We start from the raw sequence: 19,401 nt of genomic DNA on the forward strand, positions 1-19,401 counted from the left end.
ACCTATCCTAAGGACGTAAGATGTGTATGGCAATCGGTTTTCTTAACAGGGCAATCCCTTTAAGTTATAACACTGTATAATTCAGTATGGCTCTGCAAATTACAGTAGGATACAGATCAATGAAGTAGTGATTATAGCCAAAATGGTGCCAACAGGAATCGACTTCTGAGCATCTCGAAGGTCTCCAGATCGATTACTCCCAGCCATGATTCCTGGACAAGACATCAAAAAAGAATCAGCTTATGTGTCACCATCAGAAAATACAACTGGGGAGATTTATCAAATCTGTGAAAAAAACAGCTGTCTTTCATGCCCATAACAGCCAATCACAGCACAGCGTTCATTTTAAATAGAGATGTTAAAAAAATAAAAAAAAGCTGTTTTATTATTTGTTGCTAGGGGCAAGAAAGATTTTCTATTAGACCATTTCATACATCTTCCCCTATGAGTACGTCAGTCCGCAGTCGAGACGCAGCCGCCGAACAGTCCACAGTCTAAAGCCTAATTCACACATCAGTGTTTGATCTGCGATTTTCATCAGTGATTGTGAACCAAAACCAGGATTGGAGCCTCCACAGACATAAAAGGTATAAGGGAAAGATCTGCACCTGTTCTGTGTTTAGAGCCGACCCTGGTTTTGGCTCAAAATGGCCTCATGCACACGGCCGTTGTGTGTTTTGCGGCCCGCAAACCGCAGATCCGCAAAACATGGATGGAGTCTGTGTGCGTTCCGCAATTTGTGGAACGGCACGGACAGCCTTTAATTTTTTTGCGGACCATGGAACGGAGCAACGGATGCGGGCAGCACACGGAGTGCTGTCCGCATCTTTTGCAGCCCCATTGAAGTGAATGGGTCCACATCCGAGCAGCCAAAACTATGGCTCGGATGCGGACCAAAACAACGGCCGTGTGCAGGAGGCCAATCACTAATGGAAATCACTGACAGAAACACCGACATGTGAATGAGGCATTAATGCTGTCGCCAGTCAATCCAGCCTAAACTATGGCACCAGTCTACAGTTTATTGTTAACGCTATTGCAGGGCAGTAATTCCCCAGCCTAGAGTAAACTCAGCCACTGGTCAGTTCACAGTCTAGTGCAGTGATGGCCAACCTGAGGCTCTCCAGCTGTTGCAAAACTACAACTCCCAGCATGCCCAGACTGCCTACAGCAGGGCATGGTGGGAGTTGTAGTTTTAGAACAGCTGGAGAGCCGCAGGTTGGCCATGCCTGGTCTAGTGTAAATGCTGCCATAGGTGTGCTCACGTGCTGCTACACACATTAAATGTATGATTTCCCTTCTAGTTGTGGTAAAACCCTCCTGCCTGGTCAGCTACACTGATACTTGTATCATCCATTTTTTGGTTTAGTGTTACTTTAAACCAGCAGGTGCTGAGAGTTAAAATAATATACGGTAGTACAAATGAGAACTTCTTACCGGTCACAGATGGGAAAAAGATGCCAACAAGAACCGTAAATGAAGTGGTGATGTCCGCCAAGACATACAGGTGAAGCTTACTCTTAGATCCCACTGTATCTTGAGAACGGATGTTTGCTTTTTCAAGGATGTTTCCCTTTTCTAGGTAAGCGCTCCACAGGTTGGCTGCAAGTTTCAATAAAATACAGCATGGTAAAATAATTGTCTACATTACCAAGGAAATAGAGGAAATGTGAAAATAGAATGTAGCCCTAAGCAATTGTCTCAATCACAGCAAATAGGAGTTTTAGGACATAAATAAGGGTGCATTCACCAATTTTTTGGTGCAATTAACTGGATATTCACAGTAATGTAGTTTTTACCATTCAATTCACAGTCGGGCAACACAACCGCGTTGTGTGAATATACCCCTAATGATGCCACATTGACAAGTAATAAAAGCGATTTATCTTTCATTGCATCTTTAACTCTCCTATTTATGACTTTTGCCAATCATGTTTCCCCTACTCGTTTGTGCCCAACTATATTTATATAGTACTGCTTTTATCTTTACTTTTAAACCTGGAGTTGAAATGTTTTTCCATGATACAATATTGATGACTAGTCCAGGTTTACCTAACGCATATTTGTCAAAAATGTAAAAATTCCTACCATGGAAGTAAACATCTGAAAACTGGGATGGAACTCAAAATACGTCCCGACTCAGACTTTAAAAATGGAAATGGAACAGCTCTACAGTTCGAAATAAGTTTACAGGGACAGAAGCCACTGATGGGGAAACATCTATGGCAGGCATAGTCACATTTTTGGTGGTGGTGAAGGGCACATCATTGACCAGCTTATGTGATTAGAGAGTACATGTAGCTTGCATATTTGTGTGTGCCCACTGGCAGACAATGCTCTGAGGGGTACTGCAAAGTATGGATCCAGTATTAGCCCTTTGCTGAGACTCTACAAAAAGTAGCTCTCACATCGCAAAAGTCAGACCTCCCGTATATTGCGTATAGCCATAGGCCTTACAGGGAAATTTCCCAGTGGGTCGATGCCCAGGAGGCTTCCTAAGCCCTGCTTTATGCTGCTGGCTGGATACATAATGAAGTCTCAGTGGTAATTAACGCTGTAAGAATCAGGCACTTATGTACCCTACCAGCAACCGCACATGCCCTCCAGAGTTTGACTGCTGTGGCCCACAACTCACCTCTTAAGCCCCCTGTTCCATATCTCACAGACAACTGGAGGAGGAACACAGAAAGTGGCATCTATTGGTGGCCACCACAGAGGGAAAGATTTTGGGGCAATATATTGTGCTGCACTGTGGTATATGGTTCTAATGGGACAGTATTTTGCATCGCTGACCCCGACAACTTTTGTTGCCCCACATTCCCCACCTTCTGTCAATTTGGGCGACTTAGTTTTTTCTTTTCCAGGGCCACTTTAAAAAGGGGCACATTTATTAAGACCGGTGTTTTAGACGCTGGTCTTAATAAAGGCCCTGTGCGGGATCCGCCGAAGTAATGAAAAGGCACCGGCCTCTACATAACTTCAAAGCATCCAGTGCCAGTTCCAAATGTAAGACAGCTTCTGAGCTGTCTTACATTTAGACCTTTATCTATGCCTAAAAAAGGCATAGAAACTTGTGAATGAAACGGGCCTGCCGGCCTGTGCCCGCCACGCCCACAATTTTGGACCTGCGGTGCAACTAAACGTTGCACCATCTGCGCCTGCAATACGCCTAATTTAACCATATTTCAGCATAGTAAATGACTCCCTAAGTTCCCAGTCCACCCCTGTTTATTGGGGATTTGCTGCAAGATTTGAACCTATCATTTGTAAAAGGTGAAATCTGCAGAAAAAAAAAAAGAAATTTACATTTTGAACGTTCTTAAAATTTGGTAAAAATGTGTACACTTTGCTGCTACTATAACACCGTTTACAGCCCGCAAAATGGTGGGCTGATGCCCAGAGGGCCACCTGAGCCCTCCTCATGGCCCCTTGGGTACATGACGATTTGATGATCTCAACATTAATTTAATGCTAGGAGCATAAGGAACTTATACACCTGGCTGGCGGCTGTGCGTGACCTCATGAATTCAACTGTATCACCATCCTCAGGACAGTGATATTGTGCTGCACTATTGCTTGACCCGCTAACTTCTCTTGGTCCTGCCTACTTCTGTCAATTTGGAACCACCTACAAAATCGGGCCATTTAGGTTTTTTTCCAGGGCCACTTTAAGTCCCCAGTCAGCCCATGATGGAAAAGCTCCAAGTGACATCAGAAGTCCCAGGCTGTTCCTATAAACTCTCCCCTTCATGTTAACACCCTATCACATAAATAAAGTGAGGGTTGAGGGGAGATCTTTTTGTTTTCTGTACCTAAAGCAGGCAACTTGTCTATCCAGTTCTGTACCATCGTATCTCCCAAAGTTGCACAAGACTTCAGGGAATTACTATGGTACCAGCCAGTACCAAAACCCACTTCGTACTCCATTTTTTAAAATGTTTTTAAATACACAGATTGGAATACCATAGTAATTCACCGAAGTCTCGCGCAACTTCGACCAAGATAAAGTTTGGCTCCATGGACCTAATAAATTTTAGTGCTGTATGGAAACAGCATTAACTCCCCTGCGAAATGGAAAAGGGACGGATCCGTTTTGAAGCCCATAGACTTCTATTATGATGGAATGAATAACGGAATGCCTCTAAAGGCATTCTTTCATAGAATTGCGTTAGGGTCCTTGGTAACGGAATCCATAACGCAATTCACCTTTTACCACCAAATGAAGTGTGAACGAATTTTCAGAATATGAAATTCGCTCATCTCTAGTCTTAATTATAAATTTTCAGCTGTTTTTAAGATTCAGGGTTTAAAAAATAAATTAAAAAAATAAATCTGTCTGTCAGAGTATCGCTTCGCAGTCCTGTTAGCTAATGGCGCTTGTGAAGACTTATCTCTGATCTCCCATCCTCAAACACAAATTTTAGCTACCGTATATTCTTATCAGTTTGATAGGAGTCTCGCTATAATGCAAGTTTCTGTGCAAGTAAGTGTGTATACAGAGAAAGCTGTTAGTCACTGACACGGGGGTGGTGTTAAAGGGTTGTCTGAGCTTTTATTATTGATGACCTATCCTCAGGAAAGGTCATCAATATCAGATCGACCGGGGTCTAACACCCAACACCCCCACGATCAGCTGTATGAGGAGACGGCACACGCAGTCTCCCTTCTCCCTTTCGGCTCTCCGCTTTATGTCTATAGGACAACAGCAGCCGACAGGAAGAGAGAAGGGAGATGGCACGTCCTCATACAGCTGATCCGTGGGGGTGTTGGGTGTCGGACCCTGCCGATCTGATATTGATGACCTATCCTGAGGATAGGTCATCAATAGAAAAAGCCTGGACAACCCCTTTATGTTTAGAAAAAGCAGATATAAAATTTCTAAAATTGCAAGTTATACTAAATCCTTTCCCATAAAATTTTATACCAACCTGCTCAGCTCCTCCTGCTCTATAACATGCCACCTAAAGATTGCATTTTGTGGTGACATGTCCTCTAAGTTTGAAATCAAAGCATTACAAAGAAAATGTGTACAAATAAAACATTAATAAATGTATTATCGATACCTGACAAAATGCCACTGGCTGCTCCTGGAATACCAGAGATTTCACTGACATTGTTATTAAGAAAATACTCATCACATGAGCCACTGGAAAAATTTGAAGACCCACAGAATAATTCGGACAATTTGCTTGGTACTGTCACATTATCTACGTTAATGGACTTGGCACATAAATCAAACTGGTCTCTAGCAAGAGTTCGGTTGCCCAGCATACAAATTCTAAAAAGAGAAAAGTCTTAGAATTCATATCATTTGAAAAATAATGTATAATGAATTATAAAAACACAACAGAAAAACATAAAATTTGCCGCATCACAAATTTGAAAAGGCACCTTAAAAACAACTAGTTTAACCTAAAACACCTAGTAAGTAATTAACCACTTCAGCCCCGCTAGGTGAAACCCCCTTCATGACCAGGCCACTTTTTACACTTCGGCACTACACTACTTTCACCGTTTATCGCTCGGTCATGCAACTTACCACCCAAATGAATTTTACCTCCTTTTCTTCTCACTAATGGAGCTTTCATTTGGTGGTATTTTATTGCTGCTGACATTTTTACTTTTTTTGTTATTAATCAAAATGTAACGATTTTTTTGCAAAAAAATGACATTTTTCACTTTCAGCTGTGAAATTTTGCAAAAAAAACGACATCCATATATAAATTTTTCGCTAAATTTATAGTTCTACATGTCTTTGATAAAAAAAAAATGTTTGGGCAAAAAAAAAATGGTTTGGGTAAAAGTTATAGCATTTACAAACTATGGTACAAAAATGTGAATTTCCGCTTTTTGAAACGGCTCTGATTTTCTGAGCACCTGTCATGTTTCCTGAGGTTCTACAATGCCCAAACAGTAGAAAAACCCCACAAATGACCCCATTTCGGAAAGTAGACACCCTAAGGTATTCGCTGATGGGCATAGTGAGTTCATAGAACTTTTTATTTTTTGTCACAAGTTAGCGGAAAATGATGATGATTTTTTTTTTTCTCTTTTTTCCTTACAAAGTCTCATATTCCACTAACTTGCGACAAAAAATAAAAAATTCTAGGAACTCGCCGTGCCCCTCACGGAATACCATGGGGTGTCTTCTTTCCAAAATGGGGTCACTTGTGGCGTAGTTATACTGCCCTGGCAATTTAGGGGCCCAAATGTGTGAGAAGTACTTTGCAATCAAAATCTGTAAAAAATGACCGGTGAAATCCGAAAGGTGCACTTTGGAATATGTGCCCCTTTGCCCACCTTGGCATCAAAAAAGTGTCACACATCTGGTATCGCCGTACTCAGGAGAAGTTGGGGAATGTGTTTTGGGGTGTCATTTTACATATACCCATGCTGGGTGAGAGAAATATCTTGGCAAAAGACAACTTTTCCAATTTTTTTATACAAAGTTGGCATTTGACCAAGATATTTTTCTCACCCAGCATGGGTATATGTAAAATGACACCCCAAAACACATTGCCCAACTTCTCCTGAGTACGGCGATACCAGATGTGTCACACTTTTTTGCTGCCAAGGTGGGCAAAGGGGCACATATTCCAAAGTGCACCTTTCGGATTTTGCAGGGCATTTTTTACACATTTTGATTGCAAAGTTCTTCTCACACATTTGGGCCCCTAAATTGCCAGGGCAGTATAACTACGCCACAAGTGACCCCATTTTGGAAAGAAGACACCCCAAGGTATTCCGTGAGGGGCACGGCGAGTTCCTAGAATTTTTTATTTTTTGTCGCAAGTTAGTGGAATATGAGACTTTGTAAGGAAAAAAGAAAAAAAAAAGAAAAATCATCATTTTCCGCTAAATTGTGACAAAAAATAAAAAATTCTAGGAACTCGCCGTGCCCCCCACGGAATACCTTGGGGTGTCTTCTTTCCAAAATGGGGTCACTTGTGGCGTAGTTATACTGCCCTGGCAATTTAGGGGCCCAAATGTGTAAGAAGTACCTTGAAATCAAAATGTGCAAAAAATGGCCTGCGAAATCTGAAAGGTGCCCCTTTGCCCACCTTGGCTGCAAAAAAGTGTCACACATCTGGTATCGCCGTACTCAGGAGAAGTTGGGGAATGTGTTTTGGGGGGTCATTTTACATATACCCATGCTGGGTGAGAGAAATATCTTGGCAAAAGACAACTTTTCCCATTTTTTTTATACAAAGTTGGCATTTGACCAAGATATTTCTCTCACCCAGCATGGGTATATGTAAAATGACACCCCAAAACACATTGCCCAACTTCTCCTGAGTACGGCGATACCAGATGTGTCACACTTTTTTGCAGCCTAGATGCGCAAAGGGGCCCAAATTCCTTTTAGGAGGGCATTTTTAGACATTTGGATCCCAGACTTCTTCTCACACTTTCGGGCCCCTAAAAAGCCAGGGCAGTATAAATACCCCACATGTGACCCCACTTTGGAAAGAAGACACCCCAAGGTATCCAATGAGGGGCCTGGCGAGTTCCTAGAATTTTTTTTTTTTTGCATAAGTTAGCGGATATTGATTTTTTTTGTTTTTTTTCTCACAAAGTCTCACTTTCCGCTAACTTAGGACAAAAATTTCAATCTTTCATGGACTCAATATGCCCCTCACGGAATACCTTGGGGTGTCTTCTTTCCGAAATGGGGTCACATGTGGGGTATTTATACTGCCCTGGCTTTTTAGGGGCCCTAAAGCGTGAGAAGTCTGGAATATAAATGTCTAAAAATGTTTACGCATTTGGATTCCGTGAGGGGTATGGTGAGTTCATGTGAGATTTTATTTTTTGACACAAGTTAGTGGAATATGAGACTTGGTAAGAAAAAACAAAAACAAACAAAAAATTTCCGCTAACTTGTGCCAAAAAAAATGGCTGAATGGAGCCTTACCAGGGGGGGAGTGATCAATGACAGGGGGGTGATCACCCATATAGACTCCCTGATCACCCCCCTGTCATTGATCACCCCCCCTGTAAGGCTCCATTCAGACATCCGCATGATTTTTTACGGATCCATGGATACATGGATCGGATCCACAGAACGCATGCGGACGTCTGAATGGAGCCTTACAGGGGGGTTATCAATGACAGGGGGTGATCAGGGTAATCAGGGTGATCACCCCCCTGTCACTGATCACCCCCCCTGTAAGGCTCCATTCAGACGTCCGCATGATTTTTACGGATCCATGGATACATGGATCGGATCCACAGAACGCATGCGGACGTCTGAATGGAGCCTTACAGGGGGGTTATCAATGACAGGGGGTGATCAGGGTAATCAGGGTGATCACCCCCCTGTCACTGATCACCCCCCCTGTAAGGCTCCATTCAGACGTCCGCATGATTTTTTACGGATCCATGGATACATGGATCGGATCCACAGAACGCATGCGGACGTCTGAATGGAGCCTTACAGGGGGGTTATCAATGACAGGGGGTGATCAGGGTAATCAGGGTGATCACCCCCCTGTCACTGATCACCCCCCCTGTAAGGCTCCATTCAGACGTCCGCATGATTTTTACGGATCCATGGATACATGGATCGGATCCACAGAACGCATGCGGACGTCTGAATGGAGCCTTACAGGGGGGTTATCAATGACAGGGGGTGATCAGGGTAATCAGGGTGATCACCCCCCTGTCACTGATCACCCCCCCTGTAAGGCTCCATTCAGACGTCCGCATGATTTTTACGGATCCATGGATACATGGATCGGATCCACAGAACGCATGCGGACGTCTGAATGGAGCCTTACAGGGGGGTTATCAATGACAGGGGGTGATCAGGGTAATCAGGGTGATCACCCCCCTGTCACTGATCACCCCCCCTGTAAGGCTCCATTCAGACGTCCGCATGATTTTTACGGATCCATGGATACATGGATCGGATCCGTAAAAATCATGCGGACGTCTGAATGGAGCCTGACAGGGCGGTGATCAATGACAGGGGGTGATCAGGGAGTGTATATGGGTGATCACCCCCCTGTAAGGCTCCATTCAGACGTCCGCATGATTTTTACGGATCCATGGATACATGGATCGGATCCGTAAAAATCATGCGGACGTCTGAATGGAGCCTGACAGGGCGGTGATCAATGACAGGGGGTGATCAGGGAGTGTATATGGGTGATCACCCGCCTGTCATTGATCACCCCCCTGTAAGGCTCCATTCAGACGTCCGCATGATTTTTACGGATCGGATCCGTAAAAATCATGCGGACGTCTGAACGGAGCCTGACAGGGGGGTGATCAATGACAGGGCGGTGATCAATGACAGGGGGGTGATCAGGGAGTTTATATGGGGTGATCAGGGGTTTATAAGGGGTTAATAAGTGACCGGGGGGGGGGGGTGTAGTGTAGTGTAGTGTGGTGTGGTGTTTGGTGGGACTGTACTGACCTACCTGAGTCCTCTGGTGGTCGATCCTAACAAAAGGGACCACCAGAGGACCAGGTAGGAGGTATATTAGACGCTGTTATGAAAACAGCGTCTAATATACCTGTTAGGGGTTAAAAAATTCGGATCTCCAGCCTGCCAGCGAGCGATCGCCGCTGGCAGGCTGGAGATCCACTCGCTTACCTTCCGTTCCTGTGAGCGCGCGCGCCTGTGTGCGCGCGTTCACAGGAAATCTCGCGTCTCGCGAGATGACGCGCCGATGCGTCCAGGAGGAGAAAAGCAACCACCTTCCGGACGCATCGGCGCGTTAGGCGGTCCGGAGGTGGTTAAAGGGGTTGTTCCCCGAAAAATATTTTACAGTTTTCAAACCAGCACCTGGTTCTGAATATTTTTGTAATTGCATGTAATTAAAAAGTTAGTATAGCGACTGAGTTATTCAATAAAATGTATCTGTATGCGGCAACCTGCAGTTATTTTTTTCTTATTTCTTTGACCTGCTCACTGAGATGGCCGCACATGCTCAGTTTCATCCTTCAACTGCCTCCTGAGCTGTGATAGGGTGAGCATGGACACACCCCCTAAGCAATGATAGGGAGAGCATGTGCATTCCTCCCAGAATGTCCATTTCATATGTTCAGTGCTGGCAAGGAAAAGCTACTTATACTGTGCGGACTCTTGAAGGATGAGCTGCACAATAGCAGAAATTGCTCCACTGCATGTTTGTAAGAAAATCCAGGTGGGAAACTGAACTACAGGACATCAGTGTCCACCAGCACTAGACATAAGGTGGATGTTCTAAAAGAAAAGAAAATTAAAAAAACAGGCATAAAAAGCAATGAAGACACAGCTGCAATATGTATTTTATTATTTCAAACTGAAAATTGTTGTGTTCTGCATGATCTAACAGAATGGGAATATTTAATCTTTGGGCAACTCCTTTGGACTGGAATCATTTTTTAGCTGAAGCCAGAAGTGAATTCAAACTAAAATGAGGAAAAAATAAATAAATCTGCTCCTCCCTTGCAATCAAAAGCTAAATTACTTCATTCTGTGCCACCCTGACTACCAAACTAATTAAAAATAATAACCTACAAGCACATTTAATAGTTTGAGAGATACAGTAATTTCATCTAGGCCTGCTCCCAAACTAAATGCAGAAAAGAAAAGTAAATCCTGCACTGTACTGGAATTATTTTCTGATCATAATGGTCTGTCATCTGTCAGCTAAAACCAACATTTGTTGTAAAATTTCACCCCACAAAACTAGATTTTTATACTTACTGTAAAATCAGTTTCTTATCCGTATCATTGGGGGACACGGGCTTGACTATGGGTATAGCTGCTGCCACTAGTAGGCGGACAATAAGCACAAAGCTGAGCTCCTCCCTTCAGCTATAACCTTTCTACAGGGACTAAGCTAAAACAGTTTGTGCAAAAGCAGTATGAGAAGCAAGAGGAAAAAAACAGCAAAACCAAACAATGTGCAAACCCAGAACCATGCAGGCCACAAATAGGCCTGTGAAAAGAGAGACTAGGTGGGAGCTGTGTCCCCCAATGAACGGAAGAGAAACAGATTTTACAGTAAGTACAAAAATTCTAGTTTCTAATCTCATCCGTATCATTGACCATGACCATGGGACGTTAAAGAGCAGTCCCAAGGGTGGGTCATAAACGAAGAAGCTCTCCGGCCAGAGAACCGCCGTCTGCAAAATTCTACGCCCCAGAGAAGCGTCAGAAGACGCAAAGGTGTGTACTCTGTAAAATTTGGAAAAGGTGTGCAAAGACAACCAGGTAGCCTCCTTGCATACCTGAAGGGCCGAAGCCCCATGATGCACTGCCCAAGAGGCCCCTACTGCCCGAGCAGAATGAGCAGTAACCTCGGAAGGATGGGGCCCGGTCACTGATGTGGTATGCTTCCACAATGGCTAAACGAATCCATCGGGAAATGGAAGCTTTGGACGCAGCCAGCCTTCGTCTCAGTCCCTCTGGAATGAGGAACAGTGAATCCGTCTGTTGGAAAGATGACGTCCGAGACAGATAGATGCGAACGGCTCGTACCAAATCCAGAGTGTGGAGCAACTGCTCAGGAGGATGAGATGGGGCAGGACAAAAGGAAGATAGAATGACCTCTTCATTGAGATGGAATGCCGACACAAAAGGACTGAACAGGGCGAAGGACTACTTTATCCTGATGGAAGATCACCAAGGATGACCGACAGGAATGAGACGCGAGTTCGACACCCTACGGATGGAAGTGATTGCCATCAAAAAGGCCACCTTGAAGGACAGGAAGCAAAGGGATACCTGCTGCAAATGCTCAAACGGTGAATATTGGAGAGTGCTGAGCACCAGATTAAGGTCCCAAGGATTCAACGGAGAACTGTAAGGGGGCGCAGCATGTGCAACCCCCTGCAAAAAGGTGTGAACCGCAGAAAGCACAGCCAAGTTTCACTGAAATAGAATGGAAAGAGCCGAAACCTACCCTTTGAGGGGAACTGAGAGCCAGCCCCAAGTCCATGCCCAACTGAAGGAAAAACAAGAGTCGTGGCAACGACAAAAGAATGGGAGACAGCTGGTGACGTTCACACCAAGTAAAATAGGAATTCCAGGTCCGGTGGTAGATCCGGGAGGACGACGGCTTTCTGGCAGGAATCATGGTCTGGACTACAGCATCCGAGAAACCCAGAGCCCTTAATACGGTGGCTTCATCAGCCATGCAGTTAAATGTACAGACCTTAAAGGGACACTGACAGACCCTATAAACATATTTAGTTATTCCTATGCAGTCATAGATCTATTAAAGTGTATTCCAATGATATAAGAGTACCCCCTGTCCGCATTGTAAACCATGTAAAAACAACTTTATATTCATCTGTCAATCACATTTCTTTATGCCCAAGGGGCGTTTTTTCTCATACCTTTGTGCCCAGCCGCGCCTCAACTGTCGATTCCTAGCGCCCCCCAGCTCATTATTATTCACTGCGCTGGGCGGCTCTTACATTTCCCGATCCTGTCACCCGAGAGAAGAATTTCTTGGACGGCGCAGGCGCATTAACCATCTGAATTTCTGATGACATCAGCGCTCTGAAGCGCTGGATATAAGTGCCTTGGAGGAGAGATCGGACGCAGGCGCATTCAATTACAGGCTTGGGAGGGTGCTGGCGCATGCGCAGATGGTCCGATTGAGGCCGATGCCCATAAGTGTCCATCGGGCATGGGCGGGAACTGACAGGATCGGGGAATGTAAGAGCCGCCCAGCGCAGTGAATAACAATGAGCTGGGCGGCAGTAGGAAACGACAGTTGAGGCGCGGCTGGGCACAGGTATGAGAAAAAACGCCCCTTGGGCATAAATAAATGTGAAAATACGCCCCTTCACAAATGTAAGCACTGGCGTGGGAAAGCTACAGTGCAATATCCGAAAGGTCCTCCAAGGAGTCCCCAGAGGTGAGGCACTGACGTTGTTTGTTTGCCCACTCGGTCATAGCCTTGCTAACCCATGTAGAGGCAAAAACAGGGCGCAGAGCAATGCCAACTGCTTCAAATGAAGATTTGGCAAAAGATTAAAAAATGTTATCCCTGTGGTCCAAAAAGGAAGCCCCGTCCGCCATAGGCAAGGTGGTATGCTTATCCAGGCGGGATACCAGAGGGTTAACGATAGGAGAGGACGACCACTTTTTCGTTAAATCCTCTGGAAAGGGATATAAGACGGCTAAGCATTTTGGCAAGGCAAAACACCTGTCAGGGAAGTTCCACTCCTTGAAAAGGGAGGAATCAAAATCCGGGTGGTTGGGAAAACATTTTGGTAAGCGACGGGACCGCCTAAAGGAAAAACTAGAGCCAGCAGATGAGGGCGCAGGGTCTTCAACCTGTAAGGTTTCCATAACCGCTGCAATGAGATTGTCTACCATAGCAGACAGTTTGGAAGACTGTTCCTCAGGTGAGACAAAGTCAGCATCTGACAACCTTTCCTCAGAGCAGCCTCTTCTAAGGAGGACATATCAGAGCGAGACTCCCTGGGAGGTGGCGGTGAGACAAAAAAACAGGGGAAGCAGACACCCTTCGAGAAGAGGGTGGTCTGGTCTGTTTTGCAGGACGGCCATGATGGGGATTAGCAGAGTAGTCCCCAGAGTCTGACTGGTCAGGAGGTGGCCGTGTGGCCAAACGCCCCAGTATTTCCACAATGGCTTTGTTGGAATGAGAAACTTCCTGTACCATCTGCGCCAGGGAGCAGCTATGGGCTGGGCAGGAGGGGCGAAGAGGTCAGAGTCAAAGCCACTTGGCAGTGGAGTAGAGCACGAAGAGCAGAGGGGATCTAACTGACCACGCTGGAATTTGGAGCGACAAGAAGAGCAGGCAAAATGGCACACAAAAGTCGCTGCCTGTTTTGGGGCCTGGGTTCAGGGCTCGGACATGGTGAATACTGTGCAGTGACAGATAGGAGGATGAGGGGAGTAGGCCAGACCCTGTAGGAAGCGGGGGGAAGTAGCTTACCTGGCCTGTGTCCCTCAATGCAGCACGGCCGAAGGTATCCCCCTGAAGCAGAAGGTAGGCGTGGAAGAAGAAAGAAGCGTAAAGAATTCGCGTCACGATAGGGGAGGGACAGAGGAGCAAGGAAAGAGTTCATGCCCCGCCCCCACCATTGAATTGCAGCCTCCAGGGAGCTACAAAGAAAATGGCGTTGTCCAGCCCAACAGTTCCCCTGGATGAAGGGGTGCACGACCAGGTAAGAAAGTCCTCCTCTGCGAGGTACTCTGCTCCACCTAGACGTTCGTTATGGTGGCTTGGGGATCCAGCTGAAGGGTAGGCCACAGGGAGGCCGGCGCCTTGATTAAGCAGGGGCCCGGTGGGGAATGGCTGGTGCCGCTAGGAGGAGAAGGGTCTCCAGGCCCAAAGCAGAAAATCCCTCCCCGCGATCCCAGACAGGTAAGCGATGCAGGTGAGAGGGGTCTGGCAATTATGGGGGGGGTCAGTCCGTAACAAACCAAGTGGCGGCGGTTGCAGCTGGGGGGGGGGGGGGGGCGTCTGGTGATTTCTGCCCCTCCCCAGCTCCAGCTGGCTCACCATCGTCGGTGTGCTGCCCCTTTGGGAGGACCGCTACATGTGAAAGAGGGGGTAGTGGGCTTACCGCATGGTGACCCGAAGGCTGGTGGGATACAGAGGATTTGGGAACCTCTGGTCCTCCTCGTCTTCTGGAGCCTGGGAAGGAGCAGCGGGTTTGGAGACCCTCTGATCTCCCGTCTCCTGGGTGGGAACACAGGTAGCAGAAGGCTTCCTGTAGCCCAGCTAATAAGAAAAAAGGAAAAAAAGAAAAAGAAAAAAACAGCAGACCAGCAAAAGCAGGGATGTCTGCCTCCTACGGACACTAAACTAAAAACTGCTTTAGCTTAGTCCCTGTAGGAAGGTTTTAGCTGAAGGGAGGAGCTCACACTTTTGTGCTTAGTGTACGCCTCCTAGTGGCAGCAGCTATACCCATGGTCAAGCCCGTGTACCCCAATGATCAGGATGAGAAATTATCATTTTGGTTGAAAATCAACTTTAGTGTAATGTGTATGGTCACTTTTAGTGTTTGCTCAGGGATTCCCATCAGTGATTGTGAGCCAATAGCAGGAATGGAGCTTACACAGAGATAAGGTATACGGGAAAGATTTGCTCGTGTTTTTCTGACCCGCATCTGGTTCTGGCTTACAATCACTGATACAAATCACTCACCAAAACATTGACAGAGGCCTTAGGCCCATTTTAGACGAGCGAGTTCCACGCATCAGACTTGAAGCGCGAGTATGCAGCAGCTCCCGTCCTGACATCCCAGCACTCACCAAGTCGCACAGCACGATATTGATTTATGATGCTATGTAACCCTTAAAGTTCTGGAATGTATTGTATAACACTGACATAATGTGGTCAATGTTATACAATACATTCCAGAACTGTAAGGGTTACATAGCATCATACATCAATATCATGCTCTGCGACCCTGTTAGTGCTGGGAGGTACGGACGGGAGCTGCCACATACTCACGCTGCCAGACTGATGCGTGAAACTCGCTCGTCTGAAAGGTGCTTTAAAACGTTTGACCTCTGTAATTGAAAACAAAAGATTTTGTACCAAATATTAACACTGATTTTCTCAGGTGTTCAAATACTTATGTTCAGCAGTGCAAGACAAATTATAAAAAAAAAAATAATTCATACAATGTGATTTCCTGAATTTATTTTTTATTTTGTCTCTGAGTGGGAATGCACCTACAATGTGAATTTCAGACCCCTCCATGATTTTTAAGTGGGAGAACTCCCTTTCTCTGTGCTACCCCTGCTAGGCTCTGCAACTTACTAATGCACTTGTGCTACTTTTTCTGAGACCGGTTATTTTTGAAGGGAGAAAAATACCTGCACGCAGGATGTGATGTTCAAAATAACGGATCAGTTTTTTGGGGGGCTTTTCCTTTTTTCTGATCAGAACGGAAAGCTGAAAGGTGATGTGAACTTGCCCATAAAAAATTCAGTAGGAGTCCCTTTACTCTGGTCTCTCCAAAGCCTTAGGGCTCATTCAGATGACCGTATCTGTTATTGCGGTCTGAAAAACACAGATACCGGCCATGTGCGTTCCGCATTTTGCAAGACAGATTGGTCAGCCCTATGATAGAAATGCCTATTCTTGTCCACAAGAATAAGCATTTATCTTTTTTGTAGGGCGGTGGAACGCAATTACAGATGCGGACAGCACATGGTGTGCTGTCCGCATCTTTTGCGGCTCAATTGAAATGAATGGGTCCGCATCTGTTCCGCAAAATTGTGAAATGTATTTTTAATTAAATATACGGTCGTGTGAATGGGTCCTCACACCTCTAAGACAAATCTAAGTGAGTATGCAATGTCAGCCATGTAAACTGTAGAAGTGAATACTTATTTACTTACGGAAACAAAGGTGGTTCAAAAATAGACTTGATGCTTCCTGCGTAGATGGATAAAATGGAGAGGAGCACACAGGCCAGAAACAGAGAGGCAAATTTGTTGACATATTTCACTCCGACAAATACAACAACTGCCATCAGTGTAAGGAAGATCGTCCCGTAGACCCGCATATTGTTCAAGTTGGAACTTGAATCTTCATGGGAGTTACTGGAATGAAATATGGCAGCTGAAGGAACAATGTACACCTAAAAAGAGAGAAATATTACCTGAAAAGTCTCATCATCCTTGCAGACAAAACTCAAACTCACACACCTACTAAGCATCAGTAAGAAAAAGGCGGACAACCCCTTTAAGCGGGAAACTCACATGTAGTTTTTGTGAGAGTTTTGGTGCAGCTTTTTGTGGCATATTTTGAAGCAAGTTTCTGACCCAAAACCAGACGTGTGCTGCTGCCACTATGCGTGACATTACCCTTAGGCCTCATGCACATGGCTGTTCCGTGCATTGTGGACCACAATTTGCGGTCCCCAATGCACAGGCAATACCAGTGTGGCTGCCGCAATGGATCCGTCCGCACCGCAAAAAAAATTGAACATGCTCTATTTTTTTTGCAGTGCGGAGGCACGGAGAGAAACCACACGGAAGCACTCCAGATTGAGGACCCATTCACTATTTGCAGGCCGCAATACAAGCTCAGCCGGGTAACGGTCGTGTGCATGACGCCTTATACTTATGCTGGATCCACCTATGGTTCTGGGTCAAAATCTGCACCTCTAACTGAACAACTGTTTCCAGGTTAACATCAGCGGCGCTAAGTGCCAACGTTTACTGTACCTTATTTTTCTCAAAAATCCCCATAATATGGAATGTCATGCTACTCCATAAGAATGTATCTCTATATAAAATAAAATTATAATTTTTTCTTACCAGAAGAATCTCAATTGCACCAAGAATGTACATTGCCCCCGCAAAAGTGGTACCTAAATAAAAACAGAGGCCAACCGCTCCACCAAACTCTGGGCCAAGGGATCTCGATATCATAAAATATGAACCACCAGCTGCAAATAAAAAAAAGATACATTCAAAAAATAAAATTAAAAAAATTTACAGCATACAAACATGTTCACAAAGGGCAGTTCAGACATAGCAAGTGATGGTATATTGCTAACTAAAGTGGTTGCAAAAGCTTACCCTGCGTCATTACAGCGATGAGCCAATTGATTAATATCATCAACGAGAGTTCTTCACCTATGAGGAGCTGTCACTCCCCCTACTTGACTAGTAGGGCCGGAGAACTCCCCCAGGGCCCTGACAATCTTGTGCCAATTAGTGACGCAAATGCAACTGTGAATGCACCGTTACAATTCCGGGTTGGCAGAATAGGGTCTAAAACCAATCCACACAACCCAAAAATGGGACACCTGGTGGCAAAAAATTGTCAGGACAGCCAATACCATTTAGAAATTGAAGCAGAAAGAACCAAGCAAATACAATACATACATAGAATATATAAAAGGCAGTCAAGAACAAGCTACCGACCTACAGTGGACACACAAGTGAAAAGATACAGGCTCACACCCTGGACGCAATATGAATAAACAGCTGGGTGCCCACCACCAGGTGCCCCCATGGCCAACGCGTTTTGCACAGAGCAAAAAGTTATAGAAGTTCATTCCTGAAGGTCCAAAAAAGGCCGTTATTTTCCCCATCAACGGAAACTACTCTTCTTGGCGACAATGCGGACAAGAATAGGACATCCCTGTGCTCGACATTTTAGTTTTTTTTTGCACACTCATAGAAATGGAGTGTGTCAGTGTAAAAATGGACAATACAGTTGTGTACATGAGCCCTAAAATGGAGTCTAGACCTGCAAAAGGTGAACATTTTTATTGATACATAAACCTGTATTTACCTGGTACAACACCATTGGTAGCGATGGCACTCATTGATATAGCTGTGAGTAAAGTCTGCATGAAAAATTAAAATAAAATTAAAGTGGGACGTTTACCAGGGATGCAAATAAAAAACATTAAAAAGAACACAATTTTTGCCAATACATACACTGGGGGAGATTTATCAAAACTGGTGTGAAGGAAAACTAGCTTAGTTGCCCATAGCAACCAATCAGATTTCACCTTTCATTTTCCAAAGGAGCTGTCAAAAATGAAAGGTGGAATCTGATTGGTTGCTATGGGCAACTAAGCCAGTTCTACGTTGCACCAGTTTTGATAAATCTTCCCCTCACCTTACTCTGCGATAGAATTTTAGAGCAATTTTCAAGCTAAACTGGGCATCTTGGACCACACCCCTATGTCTGGTAAGTCATGCCACTGTCTATACCTATAAGAGCCAACATGCTCAATTTTGGGTGCAATTTACAGCAAAATCTAGGTGTACACACATTAGTAAATGTTGGACAATGTTTTTTTTTTTTTTTTAAGCCTATGCATGTGAAACATTGCTTTCTATTGAATACCTGATGGCATACTATCTATTCTTATGGCTCTATAATCTACCGTTCCTTTATTATTTTTATGCAAGTTATGAATGAATTGCTAGCAGTCTGCAGTAAGGGTACAAAGGGGCTGGTAACAAGTACACACCCCCAACTGGTTACCCCCCCCCCCCCCCCCTCTGTACCCTTACTGAAGGCTAGGCCTGCACAATATATCACCAAAGCAATCGCAATAAATCGCCATATCGCAATCGCCAATTGGCCGACCAAAAAATAATCACAAAGGGCAGTCCAGACATAGCAAGTGATGGTATATTGCTAACTAAAGTGGTTGCAAAAGCTTACCCTGCGTCATTAACAGCGATGAGCCAAATGATTGATAAAGAGATGTATCTATAGATACCGTACAGTATGCATGTGAAGAATACTATTCAGATTTTTAGTCCGAGAGAATCCTTCCATTAACTATAGTTAAGCCTGTGGCTTAAATTAAAGGCAGCAAGAAAAAATGAGAACAAAAAAACAAAACAAATGAAAAGCTGCAACTTAAAGGCTATGTACACCTTTGGGGATATTTTTTTAAATTATTGCATTGTACTCATTTTGAGCTAAAAAT

The 19,401-nt window shown here is 44.7% G+C and overlaps 1 protein-coding gene across 1 annotated transcript in view; it reads right to left on the bottom strand.

The window, feature by feature from the left end:
• The window catches only part of SLC12A4 (solute carrier family 12 member 4), a 78,586-nt gene that overhangs the window by 33,695 nt on the left and 25,490 nt on the right, over window positions 1–19,401 (bottom strand). Inside the window, exons 5-10 of the mRNA XM_044270166.1 lie at window positions 18,243–18,297; window positions 17,258–17,388; window positions 16,334–16,575; window positions 5,064–5,278; window positions 1,438–1,602; window positions 114–212 (exon numbers count right to left, since the gene is read on the bottom strand). Of these exons, the coding sequence (XP_044126101.1) occupies window positions 114–212; window positions 1,438–1,602; window positions 5,064–5,278; window positions 16,334–16,575; window positions 17,258–17,388; window positions 18,243–18,297 (907 nt within the window). The remainder of the gene's footprint in view (window positions 1–113; window positions 213–1,437; window positions 1,603–5,063; window positions 5,279–16,333; window positions 16,576–17,257; window positions 17,389–18,242; window positions 18,298–19,401) is intronic.

The sequence above is a fragment of the Bufo gargarizans genome, chromosome 10, assembly GCF_014858855.1.
Source record: "Bufo gargarizans isolate SCDJY-AF-19 chromosome 10, ASM1485885v1, whole genome shotgun sequence".
In the NCBI taxonomy this organism is placed as follows: Eukaryota; Metazoa; Chordata; class Amphibia; order Anura; family Bufonidae; genus Bufo; species Bufo gargarizans.